The sequence below is a fragment of the Balaenoptera acutorostrata genome, chromosome 20 (assembly GCF_949987535.1).
Source record: "Balaenoptera acutorostrata chromosome 20, mBalAcu1.1, whole genome shotgun sequence".
Lineage (NCBI taxonomy): Eukaryota > Metazoa > Chordata > Mammalia > Artiodactyla > Balaenopteridae > Balaenoptera > Balaenoptera acutorostrata.
In genome coordinates, this window is record NC_080083.1 from 49,554,236 (window position 1) to 49,572,831 (window position 18,596).

Sequence of the window (18,596 nt, forward strand, 5' to 3'; positions counted from 1 at the left end):
GTAATTCTCTGTTGTGGGGCTTGTCCTGTGCGTTCTAAGGTGTTCAGCAGCAGCCCTGGCCTCCAGCCATTAGATGCAGTAGCACCCCTCCTCCCGCCCCAAATTATGACAACCAAAAATGTCTCCAGACATCGCCAAATGTCTCTTGCATTGAGAACCTCTGCTCTAAACTGTGGAAATCTTATCCTAGACCTTAGTTCTTTCATAGGGAAGAACTTGACTGCATTGCTAATTAATTATAATAAACCGCTTTATTCTCCTGTCTTAAAAACTGGGGTAAATAGATGTCAATCAGTTATGCTTTGGATGAACTGCAAACCATTTTATAAAAGTACTTTCAGGATAAGCTGGAGCACTGTAAAACCATCAATCGCCGAATCAGAGTGAAGACACAAACTTCCCCGGCTAGCCAGGAATTCCAGTTCACACAAGGCTCAAGCAGGCTGAGTGAAGCTGACGAGTACGCCACGGACAACCGTGAGCTCACTTACGGAGAGGCTCTCTACCCAGCTACAGTTTAGCGCCTTTAGCTCATGTCACTAGGAGAGCGCTAGAGGACAAGGGGGAGGAGAAGAATCAAACCTTTCCTTGAATTAGTTGGCACCAGTCAGAGGAGGAAGAGGTGGGGTGGGGGGCGCTTTTGACCCCAGGTCAGCTCACAACCCGGAGCACCAAGCTATGAGCAAACCCTGGGAAGACGCCTCCTCCTCCATCTCGACCAAGAGAACTCAGCTGAGTAACAGATTATCCTGCGTGAAGTCCAAAAGCAAGCGGGTGGGAGTAAATGGGTTCTAGTTAAGGGCTGGGAGAGAAAGGCTCCACACTGGAACCTGGATCACTTTCCTGCAACGCTCACTTCTTAGGGTCATCCGCGTGCCTGCGTACTGAGGAGCACAAAAACAGACTAATCTTCCCATTTCTGGCAAGCCGTATCACTAACCATAACTAGAGCTACTGCTGCTGACAAATCCTAACCTCAGGCAAATAAGTGAAAAGGAAATAAGAACTTAAAAAAACCCCAAGTGCTAAGCTTGCAGATCTAAATTATGAGGAAATTATCAGCATTCTCTCCATTCCCCTGAGAAAGCTGAAGATTTAGTGAGGGGCAAAATCTCTTTCTCCACCCGTTCTGGCAGTGTCCCCGGGGCTTGCTCTGTCTTCTCCTGAGGCTGACTTCAATTTGGTCTCTTTCTGATAAAGTCTTCCGAGTTCTGAGAATCCCTCTCCTTCCCTCCCTAACAGGCAGGGAACATGTAGCAAAGAATCATCTAATGGCTGGAAAGTGAAAAAGCTCAAAGACAGAGAGGTTTCCTCGCCTCAGACTGAGTTAATTGCTGGGACAGGAAGATGTTAGCTCAGCTGTATGTCAACAAAATAGAACAGCAGCACAGGGAACTCTGCTCAATATTATGTAACAACCTAAATGGGAAAAGAATTTGAAAAGGAACAGATACATGTATATGTCAAAAAAAAAAAAAAAAGCCAAAGTAACTCCAATGGGAAAATAAGCTTTAATTTCAACATTTTCTAGTATACTACTATATTAGTACTTATATTTTCCTAAAAACGAATATTTCAGGTGTTGGAATAGTTAAGAGTAGAAAACATAATGCCATTTGTGCTTGAGTCACTGTAACAACATATTAATAATGAATTTAAATTTTCCAATAGGAGTTTCCCTGGTGGCGCAGTGGTTAAGAATCCGCCTGCCAATGCAGGGTACACGGGTTCGAGCCCTGGTCTGGGAAGATCCCACATGCTGCAGAGCAACTAAGCCCATGTGCCACAACTACTGAGCCTGCGTACCACAACTGCTGAGCCCACGTGCCACAACTTCTGAAGCCCACACTCCTAGAGCCCATGCTCCACAACCAGAGAAGCCACTGCAATGAGAAGCCCGCGTACTGTAACGAAGACTAGCCCCCACTGGCTGCAACTAGAGAAAGCCCGGGCACAGCAATGAAGACCCAACACAGCCAAAAAAAATAAAATAAATTTATAAAAAATAATAAAAAAAAGAATCTTCCCGCCAATGCAGGGGACACAGGTTCGAGCCCTGGTCCGGGAAGATCCCACATGCCGCGGAGCAACTAAGCCCGTGTGCCACAACTACTGAGCCTGCGCTCTAGAGCCCGCGAGCCACAACTACTGAAGCCTGCACACCTAGAGCCCGTGCTCTGCTACAAGAGAAGCCACCGCAATGAAAAGCCTGTGTGCCACAACGAGTGGCCCCTGTTCACCCCAACTAGAGAAAGCCCGCGCGCAGCAATGAAGACCCAACGCAGCCAAAAATAAACAAATAAAATAAATAAATTTATAGAAAAAAATTTTTTTCCAATATATTTTCAACTATGAAAAAATACAGAAGAGCAGATGTGCGTGACTATGGTCAAGACCCAGTGGGAGGTAATGAGTTGGAAGAGATGCCTCCCTCCCTCCTCATTTTACAGAACCCACTTTCCACAACAGCCCTTATCCACTCAAGGGCCACGTACATTCCTGAGGAACACTGACATGTCCACCCCGCAGCAGCTCCACTGAGGCCAAGGGAATTTTACTGGGGACTTGTGAGGAAACTGACGTCTGACGGGAGAGCAGTGGGGGTGGGGCCAAGTCTTATAACCTGATGAGGGCGGAGCCAAGACCAACCCCCAGGTCTCCTATTGAGGATGTTTTCCATGAAGTTTGCAGTACAGAAAACCGCCCAGGCTGGCCTCTGGCTGACACGAATGCAGCAGAAACATGGTAAAATGGCCCCTGAGATCCAGGACTTAACTCAGATCTGAAGGGCAAACATGGAGTCAAAGGAGGGCAGAGGATTAGGATTGGCGCCAAGTGACCTGGGGAGTGACTCTTAGAAGGGACTGAGTCCCCACCCACCACAGACATGTTCCAGAGCCTGGGTCTGGAGACACCAAGGCATACACAAATGACCATCCCTTCCAAACGCCAGGACGCTGAGACTCTGAATGTTATGACTGGAAAGCAACTTAAGATCATTCATTCAACCACCTGATCTGACAGATTAAAACAGCTGAACGTAGTCAAGTTCACAGGGACACAAAGTAGAATGGTCGTCGTTGCCAGGGGCTGGGTCTGGGGAATTATCATTTAATGGGTAAGGAGTATCAGTATGGAAAGACGAAAAAGTTCTGGAGATGGATGGTGGTGATGATCGTACAACAATGTGACTGTACTTAGTGTTACTGAAATGTACACGTAAAAATGGTTAAAATGGCAAGTGTTATGTGCTGGGTTGGCCAAGAAGTTCGTTTGGGTTTTTCCATGAGATGTTACGAAAACCCGAACGAACTTTTTGGCCAACCACAGGTTTAAAAAAAGAAAAAAAGTGCTGAGCTCAGAGCCTAAAGCCAAGATTGCAAAGACCTGGTGCCTCCCATGGCCTACAAGATCCCCTGACACCCTCTCCAGGGCCCCGCCTGGGGCTACCCAGAGCCCCGCCTGGGGCTGCTCCTTGGAGGCAGGCCTGCCTGTTGCCCTTTTGCTTATCTAGAGGAGCAGTTTTCCTTTGCATCACTCAGGGGAAAAAGGGGGTCTAAGAGCCAGAACTACGCCCTGTGAGCCATTTCCCAAAATAGCCAGCCCTGAAGTGCTGCTTGTTGGAAGATGATGGGGAACTGAGAAACTAAGGTGGGGAAGAACAAAAACCTAAGAAGGAAAAGTCAGAGAAGACCCAGCCCTGCGCTCAGCCTGCTCACGGACCAGCCCAGAGACCCTCACCGGGGCCTTTTTTTATTGTGGGTCACACCCTCCGCTCAACACACACACACACACACACACACACACACACACACACACACACACACACACACACACACACACACACACACACACACACACACACACACAGTGTTTCTGGGTTATCTCTGCCAGGCAATCTGGAGCAATCCCTCCAGGATTGCTGGGGAGTAAGAAAGACTCTACCCCTTCAAACGAGAAGCACAGCAGAACTCAGAGTGGTACAGTCAGAAGGGAACTCAGAGCATCTAGAAAATGGTTCTAAAAGTGTGTCCCCAGACCAGCAGCAGCAGCATGTGGGAATTTGTTAGAAATGCAAATTCTCAGCTCACTTAGACCTCCTGAGTCAGAGGTGGTGCCAGTCTACCACCTGGAGAACCAACCTGATCCAGACTCGAGCCCATGCCCCTCATTCCACAGAGAAGGTGACCGAGGTCCCGAGAGGCTCCATGACTCACCCAGGGTCACCCAGACCATACCAGGCTGTTACTCTTAACTTCTAAGGTAGACAGAGTTGAAGCCTCTGATTAGGCTGATGAAAGTGGAAGCCAGTGGGTTTGGCAACACAGAGGGAACGTGAGGCTTGTGAAGCGCGCCACTCTGCAGCCAGGCTCCCCGCACTCCGTCCCTGCTCTGCCACCACTGGCCTTGGGACCAGGACAAGCTATTTGACCTCTGCCCATTTCCCCATCTGTAGAGCAGGAATAATAATAGAGCCTCCATCAACCCTACGATGGTTTTGAGTGGCTGACAGAGGAAAAAAAAGAAAAGAGAAGAGGAATCAACCAAGGCCTGCGGCCTCCTCCCCTTGGGGAACAGCTGAGTGGCAAACGCTCAAAAACAGGAACTCCCTTGGCTTCCAGGACACTGGCTTTTGCAGCAGCGACGTGGTTTTGGCTCTAAGACCCAGGGCTCCCTCTACCTACCTGGCAGGAGCTGGCTGCCAGATGAAAGACCAGATTATAGAGAGACCCAAGCCCCAACTGACACCTGACGGCCCAGACAGCACAGTGGGAATGCCCTGGCCTGGGAGTCCGGAGCTGGCTCTAGTCTTGCCCTGGGCCAGGCACTAGGGCTCAAGCTCCTCATGCGTTTTTTCGCTACAATGGACTGAACGCTCACTGTACGGTAGGGGTGATACGCTGGCTGCGTGCTTGGAGTAAATGGCGCTGTCTCATCCCCTTTTCTCATTTAATCCCATCTCCATTTAACAGCTGAAGAAACTGAGTCACGGAGAGGTCAGGCCTCTTGGTCAAAGTTGCACAGTTGTTAAGTGGCAGCACCAGGACAGGGGCTCAGATATCTCCCAGCAAAACAGGGCTCTTTACCACCTCAAATCCCTGCCGGGTTGGGTTCTATGGTGCCTATGGTCTGGTTCCAGCCTGAGGCCAGCGGGAGCAGTCAGGTTCCACTAGCTGGGGGACTGAGGACTCAGGCATCTAGAACCAGCCTGGGGACACTGAGAGAACCCACTTGAACAGCTACCCTAAAGCAGAGTAGAAAACCAGAATATGCCACCCCAAAACATGCCACTTTGGCATAAGGGTTATTTTGAGCTAGAGGCAAATGAGAATCAACGGATGCAGAAGGAAGCCTTCCGGGAGCTTCCCTCACCCCACTCTACCGAGTTACTCTCACTGCTTTTTTCTTGTTAATCTGTCTCTTTTCAGGCTAATTTGCAGGGTCCCTAACACAAGCCCTTTGGAATCCACACTGGGCATGGCCTTCACCAACTGTATGGGACCTCCAGGGGTGGCCTCAGGTGGCCACAGACCCCAGGCCTCCTGTAGCCGGGGTTCCCTGTGGCCTCCACACTTCACCAGCTTCCCTTCCCCCAAACCAAAGGCAGCTCAATGATCAGGAGCATGGAATCCAGCTCTGGGGTGGGCCAGTCCTGGTGTACTAACCCTAACCGTGGGCAACTGTTTTAAGCCCTCTATGCCTCAGTATCCTCATCTGAAAAATGGGATTTATTGTGGAGGATTGAAAGAGATAATGTAATATAGACCACTTAGCACAAACAGTAAGTGCTTAATAAACGTGAGTTTTTTGCATAACCAAAGCAACTGAAAGCAAACCATCTCAGGGACCATCCACGAGGAAAGCAAAGGGGGCATTTTTACACAATTACCCATCAGGACCAACCTTGAACCTGATCTGAGCTTCAGCTTTCTGTTACACTGGAAGAACAGAGGAAGCCTGTTTCTAAATTTGTGTTTTGCTAGCTCTGAATAGACTGAGACTGCAAAATGAGATACTGAAGCCAAAAATTCCCCAGGAAATGGTTTTCAAATATCATTCAGTCAGTGTCAAGTTCTCCATGGGGCTGAGTTTCTGCTCTACCCATGAAAATACCACTTTTAAAAAGATTAATTAAGGGGTGATTCCTAGTTCAGATAACAAGTAGGCTCTTCAGGTAAGACAGTGCTTCTCAAATATTGGTAGCATCAGAAATACATGGGACCAGGACTTCCCTGGTGGGTCAGTGGATAAGACTCCGTGCTCCCAATGCAGGGGGCCCCGGTTCGATCCCTGGTCAGGGAACGAGATCCCACATGCCTGCCGCAACTAAGAGTTCGGATGCCACAACTAAGGAGCCCGTGTGCTGCAACTAAGGAGCCCACAGGCCGCAACTAAGACCTGGCACAACCAAAATAAATAAATAAATATTAAAAAAAAAAAAAGAAAAGAAAAGAAATACATGGGACCTTGTTGGAGTTCAGATTCTGGAGATTCTGACCCTGTGAGTCTGGTTTGGGCCTGAGATCGTTGCTACCTGTCTGTGGACCACCCTTGGGGTAGCCAGGCTTTATCAAAGTTTTCCAGCCTGTTTTAATAATTCCTTTTCAAAGAATCCACTTAAGTAGAGGTTTGTTGTACAAAGCAAGATGTCTGCATAGTGACTATTTTCCCCCTGGAATGTTTATGCCCTTTGGGTTGTGACTTATTTTCAGAATTTGAAAGTAGTCTTTGTGTGAAAACAGACTCAGATACAGGGAACAAACTGTTGGTGCCAGAAGGGAGGAGGACGGGGGATGGGCGAAATAGGTGTAGGGAATTAGGAGGTAACAAACCTACAGTTATATAAAACAATAAGTCATGGGGATATAATATATCACATAAGGTATATGGCTAATAATATTGTAATAACTCTGTATGGGGACAGATGGTTACTAGACTTATCGTGGTGATCATTCACAATGTATGCAAACGCCAAACCACTACGTAGAACACTTGAAGCTTACATAATATTGTACATCGACTTGATTTCAATTAAAAAAATAAGATTAAAAAATAAAAGTGGTCTTTGTGGATTTCATTTCATGAGACTGGAAGAGAATAATTACACAGAAAATGAGATTGCTGGGAGCATCCCCAGTTCCGTGTCTGTTCAGTCCCAGGGAATCTCTCCATGAGGAAGCAGTGGAAATGGGAAATGAAGTGGGGTCCGGGCTGAAATCAAAGGAAGCGGAAGCAGATCCATACACCCTTCCCCAAAGTCAGCGTGCTCACAGAAAGGCCGAAGCTACTGAACGTCTTCAAAGCAAAGCACTGACTTTGCCTAAGACCTTCGGGAGACCCAGTGCACCAGGGCCCGGCTGAGGAGCAGGTGAGGCCCCTGGCTGGCACCTGAGAACAGGCAGGGCCACGCTGCTTCTCTTGGGGTCAGGAGTGCCCGGAACGCTGCTGGGCATCTCATGAGCACACAGGGGCGCCGGGACACGCTTTGGTCCACCTGGCCATTAGTTGGGTGTGAAGGTATAAGGTTCTGTTTGCCTGGCATGCAGCCGGCACTCAATAAGTGTTCATCGACTAAATAAATAGTACACGTCACCTGTGGCCACTTTTTAAGGGTGGTGGGGAAGAGAGGGTTAACAACTCTGGTACAACTCTGGCACCCTTTCTGGCCGCCTTGGCTCCTTCTTTCCCCTGCCCACTCCCAAGACCCCATGCATGAGATTGCGGGAAGTACCCTGCCCACAACCCCCGGCTGGGGGAGCTAGGGGGCCCTCACTCACCGGGGTCAGCTTTCCGGATTTCACTGTACACCGTCTCCGTGCCCTTTGTTCCCAGACCTGGAAAGGGACCAAGCACAGGTCAACAACTGCCTCTGGGCACCAGGTCAGCTCACTGCTGAAGCAGGAAAATGTCGGAGGCTCCCAGGCAAGGCTATACCCCACTACCCACCCCACGAGTGCCCATCTCCAGGAGCCGCTGGAATCCCTGTCACTACTGAGCCCGGGCCATTTCCCGGCTTTAGAAGATCATGGTCTCTCCAGCATCACTCTCAGCCTGGAAGTTTGAGGCCAACAGGCCACTGTGGGACCCCTGGACCTAGAGGGTGCACGTAGAGGTACCCCCAGCACAGACCTGTAGCCTCCAGCTCAGTGGCCCCATCCCTCTTCCTCTGCCACTGTGTCCCTCTGTCCAGCTGCTCTGACAGCCCCTCCCAGGAGGCTGGGTTAGGGTCTCCCAATCACCCAAGGTCTGGGTTAGAGCCTGGGTATCATCTATGACTCTAAGGATAAGCTGGGACCCACTTACAACTCTAGACAACTGGGCTGGTTGATTTCAAATGTTAACAAGCCCGGCCTCATTGCAGATTGATTGAATTGGTCCAGGGTGGGCCCTGGTGTTGGTGTTTTTAAGAGCTTCCCAGGGGGTTCTAATATGCAGACAGGGTTCAGATCCTCTGGTCTGGACCCTTTCTGAACAGCAGACAAGATGACCCGCTTAGGGTGTGGATTACACCCAGAGGAGACTCAGTGGTTTGGGAGACAAAGAGCCCCCGTACAGCCATCTGTTTAAGCTGACGTACACACACAGGTTGTGTATACACACACGTACACACACTCATGGTGCGTCCACATGCACTTACACACACAGACCCTCAGGATGGAGCCCGCCACTTCCCTCTCACCTGCACAAAGGACCAGGAAGCCTTATTGTAGAAAGGTGCCTGATGCCGTGTGGCCAGCATTCTCCCTCTATAAATTGGGAAACGGAACCCCAGACTGGGTGATGCTTCCTGCCGCCATGGTCAGTGCCACGTGGATGTCGTTTTCCTCAGTGGCAGATGGCCAGGGCACGTACACAGATTCTAACTACACCAAGATATCCTCGACTCACCAGGCTCCCCTCTCTCACGCCCTGATCCTGCACACACTCCTCCGCTGTCTGCACGGCCCTTTTGCTTTGCCCCGTTCCTCCTCATCCTCCAAGCCCCAGGACAAGCGTCGCTCCTGCACTTGGTGGCACATACCCTCACACACCTGCATACTCCCTTACACACTCCCCCCTTCCCTGTGCCCTGGGCAGTTACGTGGGCTCCCACAGCACTTTGGGGACACTTGCCCACGACACACTGACACGACTTGTCCCCAGGACCATCTCCCCTGGTGGACCCCACGCTCCTCTAGGGCAGTGCCTTGGGTCTTGTGCTCCTCCCGATCCCAGACTTTGCACAGCTACCTGGAGGCACCTATAAAGGTTTGATGGGACAGTGAAGACAACAGTCAACGTCCCTGCGGGTGTCTCTGTCTCAGACTCCCAACCTTCAGGAAGGTCTTAGCATGATCAGCCTGATCTCTGAGGTTTTGGGTCTTAGGATTAAAATCACGGTCATTCATCACACACGAAATGGTCGTGGTTCCTATGTCATGACCTAAATGGCAGGAGAAAGCTTGGGTGGCAGTTCAGATAGACAGCTGCACTGGGGCACTTGGGGTGCCAGGACCTTGCAGAAGGCATCGTAGTGACTCCCCCCAGGGCACCAAATAGCAGTTGGTACTCAGCAGAGTGGCTGAGATACCAGGCACCCCCTGCTGGGACACCTGCCTTTCTCTATGAGGACAGCAGAGATGCCCTCACCACTCTCCACTCTCCACGGCACCAGATCTGAGGGTGTAGAGGGAAGCTCCAGCAACTCCCCTATCTACTGGGGGTTCTACCGCATCACTAAGGGACTCTTTGCTCAATGTCAGGCATGGGCAAGTCACTCGTTCAACATGGTCCTAACACCTACTGTGTGCTGGGCACTGTGGAAGAGGAAAAGGTGACCGGGGACCTGGTTCCAGCTTTCGGAAGCTCCGGGCTCTGGGGCGGATGGTACGCAAACAATGCTGTGATAAACCCTCTAGGACACTGCACACCAGGAGCAGTGGGGGCCCTGCCAGCTCATCCTCCTTCACAGTGGGAGCCGGGGGCGTTGGGGAGGGAATGGAGGGGAGGGAATGGGCGGCCAAGCCTGGGGCCCTGGACACCCTTGGGAACTCCACTGCCCCCAGGCACATAAGGGGTGGCCGGCAGACCTCTGGTCACCTTGGGGACGCTCTGACACCCTCTGGACCCAAGGAGCTGCACTCAACTCCCTTTCACCTCATAACTCTGTGTATCAGCCAGGGCAGCAGGATGGTTTCACTTCTTGGTTGAGTTGCCAGATCTGCAGCTGGCCCGGCAGTTTCCCCCACTGCCCTCCTGGCTCCGCCCGGCCAGGGGGACGGGGTTTGCAGCTCACTGAGAGTGCCCCTCCTCCCGCTGCTCCGAGGCAGCAGCTGCCTGCTAATGACTAAACCAGGCCAGCAGGCTGTTTGTCTCTGCTGTCAGGGATGTTTCCGGATGGGCTTTGTTTTGGCTTCTGTTTTTCTCTGTTAACAGAGAAAGAGATGGCTTCAACGTCATGGGGTTTTCCCAGCAATTAGTCTCAGAGCAAACATGCAGCAAACCGGGATTTAACGAGTTCCTTCCCACCCCTCCTCCACCTCCAAGTGACCACTTGGTCTGCTGCCAGCCACGGTTAGAGCTGGACATGGTCCCCATTCCTTCCTCCATCCCATCTGTAGAGGACGGAGGCCTTGAGGACAGGGAACTGGGTTGGCCAAGATCAGGTCAAGTTGACTCACCACTGGCCTTGAACCCACAAAATCTTGCCCTCACCTAGTAATGCCCCACTCCCCACCCATGAGAAAACAGAGGGACAGCATCCTGGGCCAGGCCGCTCTCCCCAACTGTCCCTTAGCTGCCAAAGAGGCTGGGTCCAGAAAACAACTTGAATCCTCTAGAAACTCTCCATTTCCATCCAAGTGACTTTCATTCCAGCTCTGCCAAGGCCCCTGCAGCCCACTCAGCACCTTTGTGCAAACTGGGGAAAGGTGACCCGGCTGGTTACAACCCTGCAGGTACAGAGCTTGGCCAAGAAAGCACCCCTGCTTCGCCCGGTCCCAGGGGTTCTCTTTTCCCTTCAACCGCTCCCCACCTTCAAGCAAGAAAAAGAAAACCAGACACTGCTAACGTGGAAACATCCCCACAGGAATGGAAAACGGATGCTTTTCCAAGGACAAAACCTTGCTTCCTTCTTCCTGCTTCAGTTTCCTTCAATCCAAAGCCTTCCAGGCCTCACGTACAGCCCTCATAACTCCACCTCGCCCGGGCCCAGCCGGCAGCAGGGTAAGGGTGGGGCCTGGCCCTCTGGGACAGGTATCAGAACCGTGAGGCCAGAACCCAGGGCAATCGCTCTCTGCTTGAGCACAGTGGGGCATGGAGGACAGCGGGGTTTCCCACACACATTCAGCCCTGCCCTCTTGTTGTGGTTCCCCTTTCCTTCCAAGTCTGAAGCCCCCTTAGGAGGAAGTAAGCTGTTACCTGTGGGACGGCACCCACGATGCATGGTGATGGAGGGGCTCAGGCTGGACCAGGGAAGGCCGGCGAGGAGCGCCCTAAAGTCCCATCGGCCAGAGCCCACCCACGCTTGGTTCTGAGCACCAGACCCCTGCGCTGTCCCCTCCTGGGCTCTCAAATTTAACCCAACCGAACCAGGCTCCCCGTGAGCCTGTGCCTCCCAATCGCAGGCATCACGACCGTCCATGCGGTTGTTTGGTGAAGAAACATGTAGTCATTCTGTCTCCCACAACCTGGCCATGAATTTTCATCCAGTACTGCGGTCTGTCTGTAACATATATCCAGAATCTATCCACTGCCAGCACTTTGGCTCCATCCTCATCCCCTCTTGCCTGGTTTCCATTTCTGTTCCCTTTAATCCGTCCTCCACACCAGCCACAAGGATCGTTTTTAAAAGAAGGAAGTTGGAACTTGTCACTTTGCTGCTTAAAGGCTTCCAAAGGCCCCCAGTCCACTGAGACTAGAACAAAAAGAGAACCCCAGCAGCCCTGCAGTCCGTGGCCCCGGCCTGGTCCTCCCAGCTTCATCTGCCTTCACTCCCTGTCGCCCTCTCTGCAGACATTTAAGGACCAGAAAGAGTCATTTAAGGATTCTTTAAGGTCTCCTTTCAGGTCTTTAAATGAGCCAAGCTCTAGGCCACCACCCACTGTCCTGCCACCCCTCACACAGGCCTTCTGGGACCACCCAGCCAGAAAAGGCATCACCTTTCAGGCCTGCCATCACACCCCACTCTTCCTGCAAGCTCTGACTCTAACCTGATACTATCTGCTCATCGGTTCCTTGTTTTCCTGACTCCCTCAGGGGCTACACCTCCACGAGAAGGGGACCACATATGTACCTTTGCTGCTTGCACTGGGGCTGGTCCATCATGGGCCCCTAATTTGCTAACCCAACAAGCAAATCACTTTACTGTGAAGTAAAGAGGAAGAGAACTTCAGGCCGGCCGTGGCCCCCACCCCTGCCCCGACCAGTCTAGACTTGGAACTGCGACGCCCTGTGTAGTGGTGCAGATCAGGCAGTACCAACTGCAGGGGCCATGCTGACTGCAGACTATGGGCATGGTGGCCCTGTTGTGCAGCACCCAGCCCCAGGGGCTACAGGGGACGGCCCTGCCTGGAAGGTTCCATGGACACATCTGCGGACATGGTACCTGGAACTGTGCTAAGCAAGGGAAGAAGGAAGGAACCCCAAACTCCTTCCAGATCATGGAGCAAGAGGTGACAAGAGAACGCCATCACCACGTGGCTCTGGCTGAGGCTACACAGGCACGGTCTGCAAAGCAGCCCCGGGCCTGCAAGGCTGAGTGGACGCAGCTTGGCCTCAGCCTCAGCAGGAAGGGGGACGCACAGCAACAGCCCTAACGAGCTTCCCAGCAGGGCAGGAAGGCTCGGGTGGCTGCTTCCTTTGTGTGGCAGCCTCTGGGGGAGCTAAGGAGGTTTGGGAGGATGTTCATCTTTTTTTGTGTGTGGTGCCCGAAGCAGCTGAGATTGACGTTCTAGTGCTTGCTGTGGACTGACCCACCCTGAGTCAGTCTCCCCATTGCAGGACCAGAGCTAGGGGCCTTCTCCAGGCCAGTGTGCCCAAGAGAACCACACACATAAAAACAAAGCCTGAAGCATAATGATGGTGGCACTGTTTACATGCAGAGGGAATCTGTGCTTTCAAAAGCCTTTACCCAATTGTCCCTTTAAATAGCCAAGCCCTTTCATCCCCTTGCACATTTCATTTATACAAGCTCAGTCTGCAAGCAACTTTTTAAGGAAGGTGCTGGATTGGGGCAAGGGGGCTACCTCTGGAAGGATTCCCAAACACCCAGGAGTGAGGCTGCCTGCTAAGAGTCTCTCAACAGACCCATTTCTTAGCACTTAGTAATTGCTCAATAAAACGCAGCCATCATTAGTAGTATGATAAATAATAATTAATGAAATTTTACACCTCCAAACCTGGGTGGGTGTCACTGCTCCTGCCTTGGGCATGTCCAGCCCGTCTGTCTGCTGACCACCTCCCTCCTGAGTCATGAGGGTGACTAGATTCTTGTCCGGGGGCCACAGCACAGCCCACCCTGGCATCTACACCCAATCAGACAGTAAAACGTGGGGAATCCCTTGAGTGATGGTGTTACCTCTGTGAGGCTCAGGGGCGGTCACTTCCACTTCAGTGTACTCCACGTCCAAGGTCAGAGGCTCTGCTTGAAAGAACCACAGCAGCCTGCGGTTAGACAGAGTCTCCCTGGGGGGTCTCAGACCACAGTAGAGATTTCTATTCAAGTGATCGAAGAAGTCTGTATTTTAACAGGGAAGCTGGATGCAGGCTTAACTCCATTCTAAGTGGGCGAGAAAACTCAGGCTGGGAGAGGTAGTGAGGAGGCCTGCACTCCCGGGATGTGGAAGGACCCTCTGGCTCAGGTCCCGTTGTTACCACAGTGTGAGGACTCGTAAAGCTCATCAGATACAGAAAACAGCCGGCATCGGCCACAGCAGTTAACTATAGAAGCCTTCTCCATGGCCACAGGCACAGAATGCTTTCTCCAAGATGGAAAGGATCTCAGGAAATGGGGAACGGGGTCCCCAGCCTCAAACTGCTTTGAGAGTATGAGGCACATGCATAGGAGATCAAGTTACACCCAAAATGGAACTTCCTGATTCAGAATGGGCTACTAAATAAGTCAGGAGGATCTCCCTTCTCTTGGATAGTAGAGGCACAGGTGTTTTTTAATGTAGCATTACTGCAAATCATCATGTTGTACACTTTAAACTTACACAATGTTATATGTCAAGTATATCTCAATAAAGCTGGCAAAGAAAAGTGTTACGAGGCTGGGGTGGGAAGAAGTACGCAGGGTACTTTAAAGGTAGTGGAAATGTTCTTTTTTTTTTTTAAAGGATGATGGGTATGCAGTTATTTATTGAATTGCTATTGTTTATATTTTATACATAACTTATAAATATTATTTTGTATCTACTAAATGTTTAATAAAAATGAAAAATACATGAGAAAAAACAAAAAAATGAAAAATACACGATAAAAAATAAAATAAAATAGCATTGATGCTTATTTTTAAGACAAGTAACAAGAGACACGAGACAGAATCTTTGGAGAAAGCAATAGCCATCTCCATTTAAGAGAGATGAGGAAATATCCACAGGTCTTAACAGCTTTTGTTCTTTTCCTAGGGTCTTTTATATAAAAGCAAAGGTTTCTAATTTTTAAAAAGTTAGATAGATAATTACCTTTATTTTCATTTAATGGCTTCATTGCATGGTTTCCAACATCTTCATTGTAACCTAGTTGAAAAATAACAGGATGAGTGACAATGGAATTCCTAGTTTTCTACATAAATTTTAGAAAACTCAGTGCCACTAACAAAAGGAGTCAAGCCCAAATTCTTCAGTGTAGTTGGCAACCAGCAGTGTATCTGGTGTCCGAATACCCTCCTGGTGGCCCTGGGTCCCATCCAACCCACTGCCTGGTCTCTTTCTAAAACCGGTATGATGCCCACCATCGCATGGGAGGGACACGGCTATTTATGAGTTGTTCAAAATTCAGAATTGTTCACTAGAAGCAAGCTCAGAAGAAATTAAGCTTAATTCTAGAAGGGGCGAGCCAGTGACCACAAACATGAAGAATACTAGTGGACCAGTATCCTTCAGCTGCAGAACTGGATCCATGAGAACATGGTTTAAAGATATTGCAATACCTCCAGGCTGCCACCTGGGCAGGAGCAAAAATTTCTTGATCTTTTTTATCAAGTTGTTCTTTATTAAAAAGAATTCTTACAAGTGTTACAAATACTACTCCTGAAGAACACATGGCTTTCCATTCCATTCCATTATGTATTTACAAATTACTACTGTGATTACTAACATACATTTATAAACTGAAATAATCCGTGCAGAGAAAATATAATAAGAATTGGAGTATTTCTTGCATTTTGGAAATTTGGGAGGAAATTCTATTTTAATATAAGTCTTTATCAGCATTTAATTCAGAATATCATATCTTTGTTCTTATGTATAAATACAAATTACCAACAGAACCCACTTTATACCACAAAGAGGTATTTTCTCTATAGCACTGGATTACTTTTTGCTAAATATTCACCAAACTTTTCTGAATGTAGTTTCTTCAATGACATATTTGCTCTTTTCTCTTTATTGGCACATTACTCTTATTACGACAAATGTTTTATTTTACTTTTTAAAAAGTTTATGATTCAATACTATAGGAATTGCTCATTTCTCAAAAGATTTCTCAGGAATGCCCTGTAAAAGGTGTATTCTAAAAAGTTTTTATTTTGTGCGACGCTGTTACAGAATTAGAAAAGAACATCAGTGTTTAATTCCCAAAACTGTCTGGGACAGAACTTTTTGTGTGATGTAATCATGGCCCCCTCTGGGAAACAGACAACACCCCTGCTAAAAGGTCTGAACAATTTTCTCACAGACCTAATGGGATTAAGAACAGCTGGGGTTGGCTCCCCACCCTATTGAGCTGACTCTCAAGCTTGTGATAAACCTCATAACCAGTTATTCCTTTATTGTACCAGTCTTTTTTTTTTTTTAATGCCTCTACCAACAGTGAGATCTTTAAATTGGTTTCCCACTGGGGCAAGTTTGAAATGAAACTGCCTTGTGTTTGCAATAAATAATTCCACCTGAGAAGATGTTTTACCAATGCCTTCATTTGATAGCTGGTCTCTCTCTTACAAATGAAGAATGGTTTCACTTGCACAGCGTCCAGTGTGTGAAGAGAACCCACGTGGGTGTCCACAGCATTATAATTATTCTCCACCTTTCATTCCTTGGGATATTTAGAAGGTGGTGAAATTAGAGCACAATGTTCTGCCTTTCTTCTTAAGCTTTTGTTTTGCTTGTTAGCTCACCACCCAATGCCTGATTAGATTAAGGGTCCCAGCTTGAAGCCAGAGTTTCCCTTCCAACCTCACCCCACCGCCCATAGATTCTGCTTCTCAGAGGGAGAGGAGAGTGTAGAGCAAGTTGGGAAAAACTCTTAACAACTGCACAAAACCATGACGGTACCATAATGTCTGTTGGCTTCAGTATTGGGATCTGACAACGTCTTCTCATTGTTGGAGTTCAGAAGTGGTGCTGCTGGCCTTAAATTGAAATTTAAAAAGGAAAAAGAAATATCATTTTTTTGGCTCTAACTCCAAACCAACAAAATAATCAAGGAAAGAGCATGAGAAAACCAGGAAGAGTTTTCTGAAGTGAAGAAAGTTTTACTCTCTCACTTGGAACTAATGCTTTCTTCAGCTCTACGATTATTTGACAAAAACCTTTTTGCTGTTGAAATAAGCGTCTGGGCCAAAGGGTGTACAAACATGAGGAGTCCTTTATGAAGTGAATCCCATGTCAGGAGGGGATTCCTCATCCTGTGCTATTGTTTCTTTCAGGAACAGAACGATAGTTTCCATGCTTTGGGATTTTAGATCTCAAGAACAGTAAAAATAGTACAACCATTTTTAAGGCAACTCTATTTTGCCAAGTAAGTAAAAAATTTTTTAATTCCATCTATCACGATAATTTCATAAGGAAAAGTGTAGACAGGACATGACCTCAGAATAAAGCCATTCCTTCCCGTGAAGGACAGTTGGCAACCTTCCACTGAGACACAGACACACACACACACACACACCCCTACACCGCTCACACCCAAGGTCCTAATTTTTCTGAGTTTGCCAAGAACCACTGAAAACTTCCTAATGACAGGAATCCCTCCAGACAAGTCTATCCACACCCACAGGACAGCCACCCCTCTTCCAAGTACACTGACCTGGACATCTCCACCGGCATCTGCTTGGCTTTGAAAGACAAAGAAAAGAACCAAAGTCAGTATAAAGAGCCCACAACCATATCAGACAGGAACACTCATTTCAACCAGATTTGACTCGTTTGAAGATTGAATACCCATAAAAAGAGGGAACAGAAAACCAAATATATTCACACTTTTTAAAAAAGGAAAAGAAACAAATAAACGAAGCAGGTCTTCTCTTGGTCTTATACCAAGAGATTTCATGCTGTGCCCTTCTGCTTGCACCTTGCTTAACTGACTCTGATTCCTGAGTGCCCATGAGTAATCCTGGCTTCCCTCCACACGTGGCTAACCCCAAGCACAGGGTAGAAATCATGGCACAACCAAAAGATTAACTGGGAGGCATTCAGCGTGTGTGGGTGTCTCCACTCATGCCCAACTCTACCAACTGTAGGACTCGATGTTGCCAAATCCACACGAAGGGCTGCTTCTGACCACATGTAGATGCAACTTCCCCCCAAATTCATCTTTTCTGGGGAGCCCAACGGAGAAAGCAATTGCTTTCACTTTTGCCTACCTAAATCCAGGGGCAGTAAAATCTCCACACCCACCAAAGCCAAAATCTTTGGTTATCAAGGTGACACCCCAGGAGGAAAACAGCTGTCGTCAGGCACATGTCCTCGACCCTCACTGGAGCAGAGCACGAGCCTCCCGTGAGGCTGAAACCCGTCACATCCGTGGCGGGTTCCCGGGCAGGGCAGCCGGTCAGAATGGAATGAAAGGACTGTGCTCACCCTTGGCTTTCTTCAGAAAATAGCATCTGGCCCCAAGTATCAAGGTGGTAATGATCACTCCGATGACAACCACTGCAATAAGTCCTTTCTTCCAGGGGGCAAGATAGACTGGAAGTGCAAAAACATTTTAAATATATCAGTTTTTCCTCTGCCGGCAAGAAATAATATCAGCCCTAAGCAGCAAATAAGACTGATTTTTATATCCTTGTAACTGATGTCTTTCACTGAGCATCTACCTCTGAGGGACTCTGTGTTCATAGGAGGGGCAGAAATAGTTGTTTCTGCTATAAAACGAGTCAGTGATGGTCTTAAAGGACCATAGGACTGAAGGAGACTCTTCTTAGGGTGTCTGTTCACCCTTCCTCGTTCTCCATAAATCACCCTCTGCCCATATAGGTGGGCTCCTCTAACCATGTCTGTTCTGCATGACCCACTCCTCTTGACCACAGGTGGTCCACGGGTGCACATTTGACCCAAGCTGGTGTCTCTCCACCATGAATTTGTAATTAGGACTGTGTGAAATACTTCTAATTCCTTATAATAATCAATTCCTCTTTTATACTTAATTTGAGTGGATTTTTACTACCTGAAACC

At 48.7% G+C, this 18,596-nt stretch overlaps 1 protein-coding gene across 2 annotated transcripts in view; it reads right to left on the reverse strand.

Annotated features, from left to right (window-relative positions):
• Nucleotides 1-18,596, reverse strand: part of PECAM1 (platelet and endothelial cell adhesion molecule 1) — a 53,018-nt gene that overhangs the window by 7,975 nt on the left and 26,447 nt on the right. The window contains exons 9-14 of one of the 2 annotated variants that reach the window (XM_007175742.3): nt 18,003-18,110; nt 17,230-17,257; nt 16,476-16,552; nt 14,667-14,720; nt 13,559-13,621; nt 7,779-7,835 (exon numbers count right to left, since the gene is read on the reverse strand). In XM_007175742.3, coding sequence (XP_007175804.1) covers nt 7,779-7,835; nt 13,559-13,621; nt 14,667-14,720; nt 16,476-16,552; nt 17,230-17,257; nt 18,003-18,110 — 387 coding nt within the window. Of the gene's footprint in view, nt 1-7,778; nt 7,836-13,558; nt 13,625-14,666; nt 14,721-16,475; nt 16,553-17,229; nt 17,258-18,002; nt 18,111-18,596 lie in introns of both variants that reach the window. The other variant, XM_057535940.1, reaches the window with a different exon arrangement.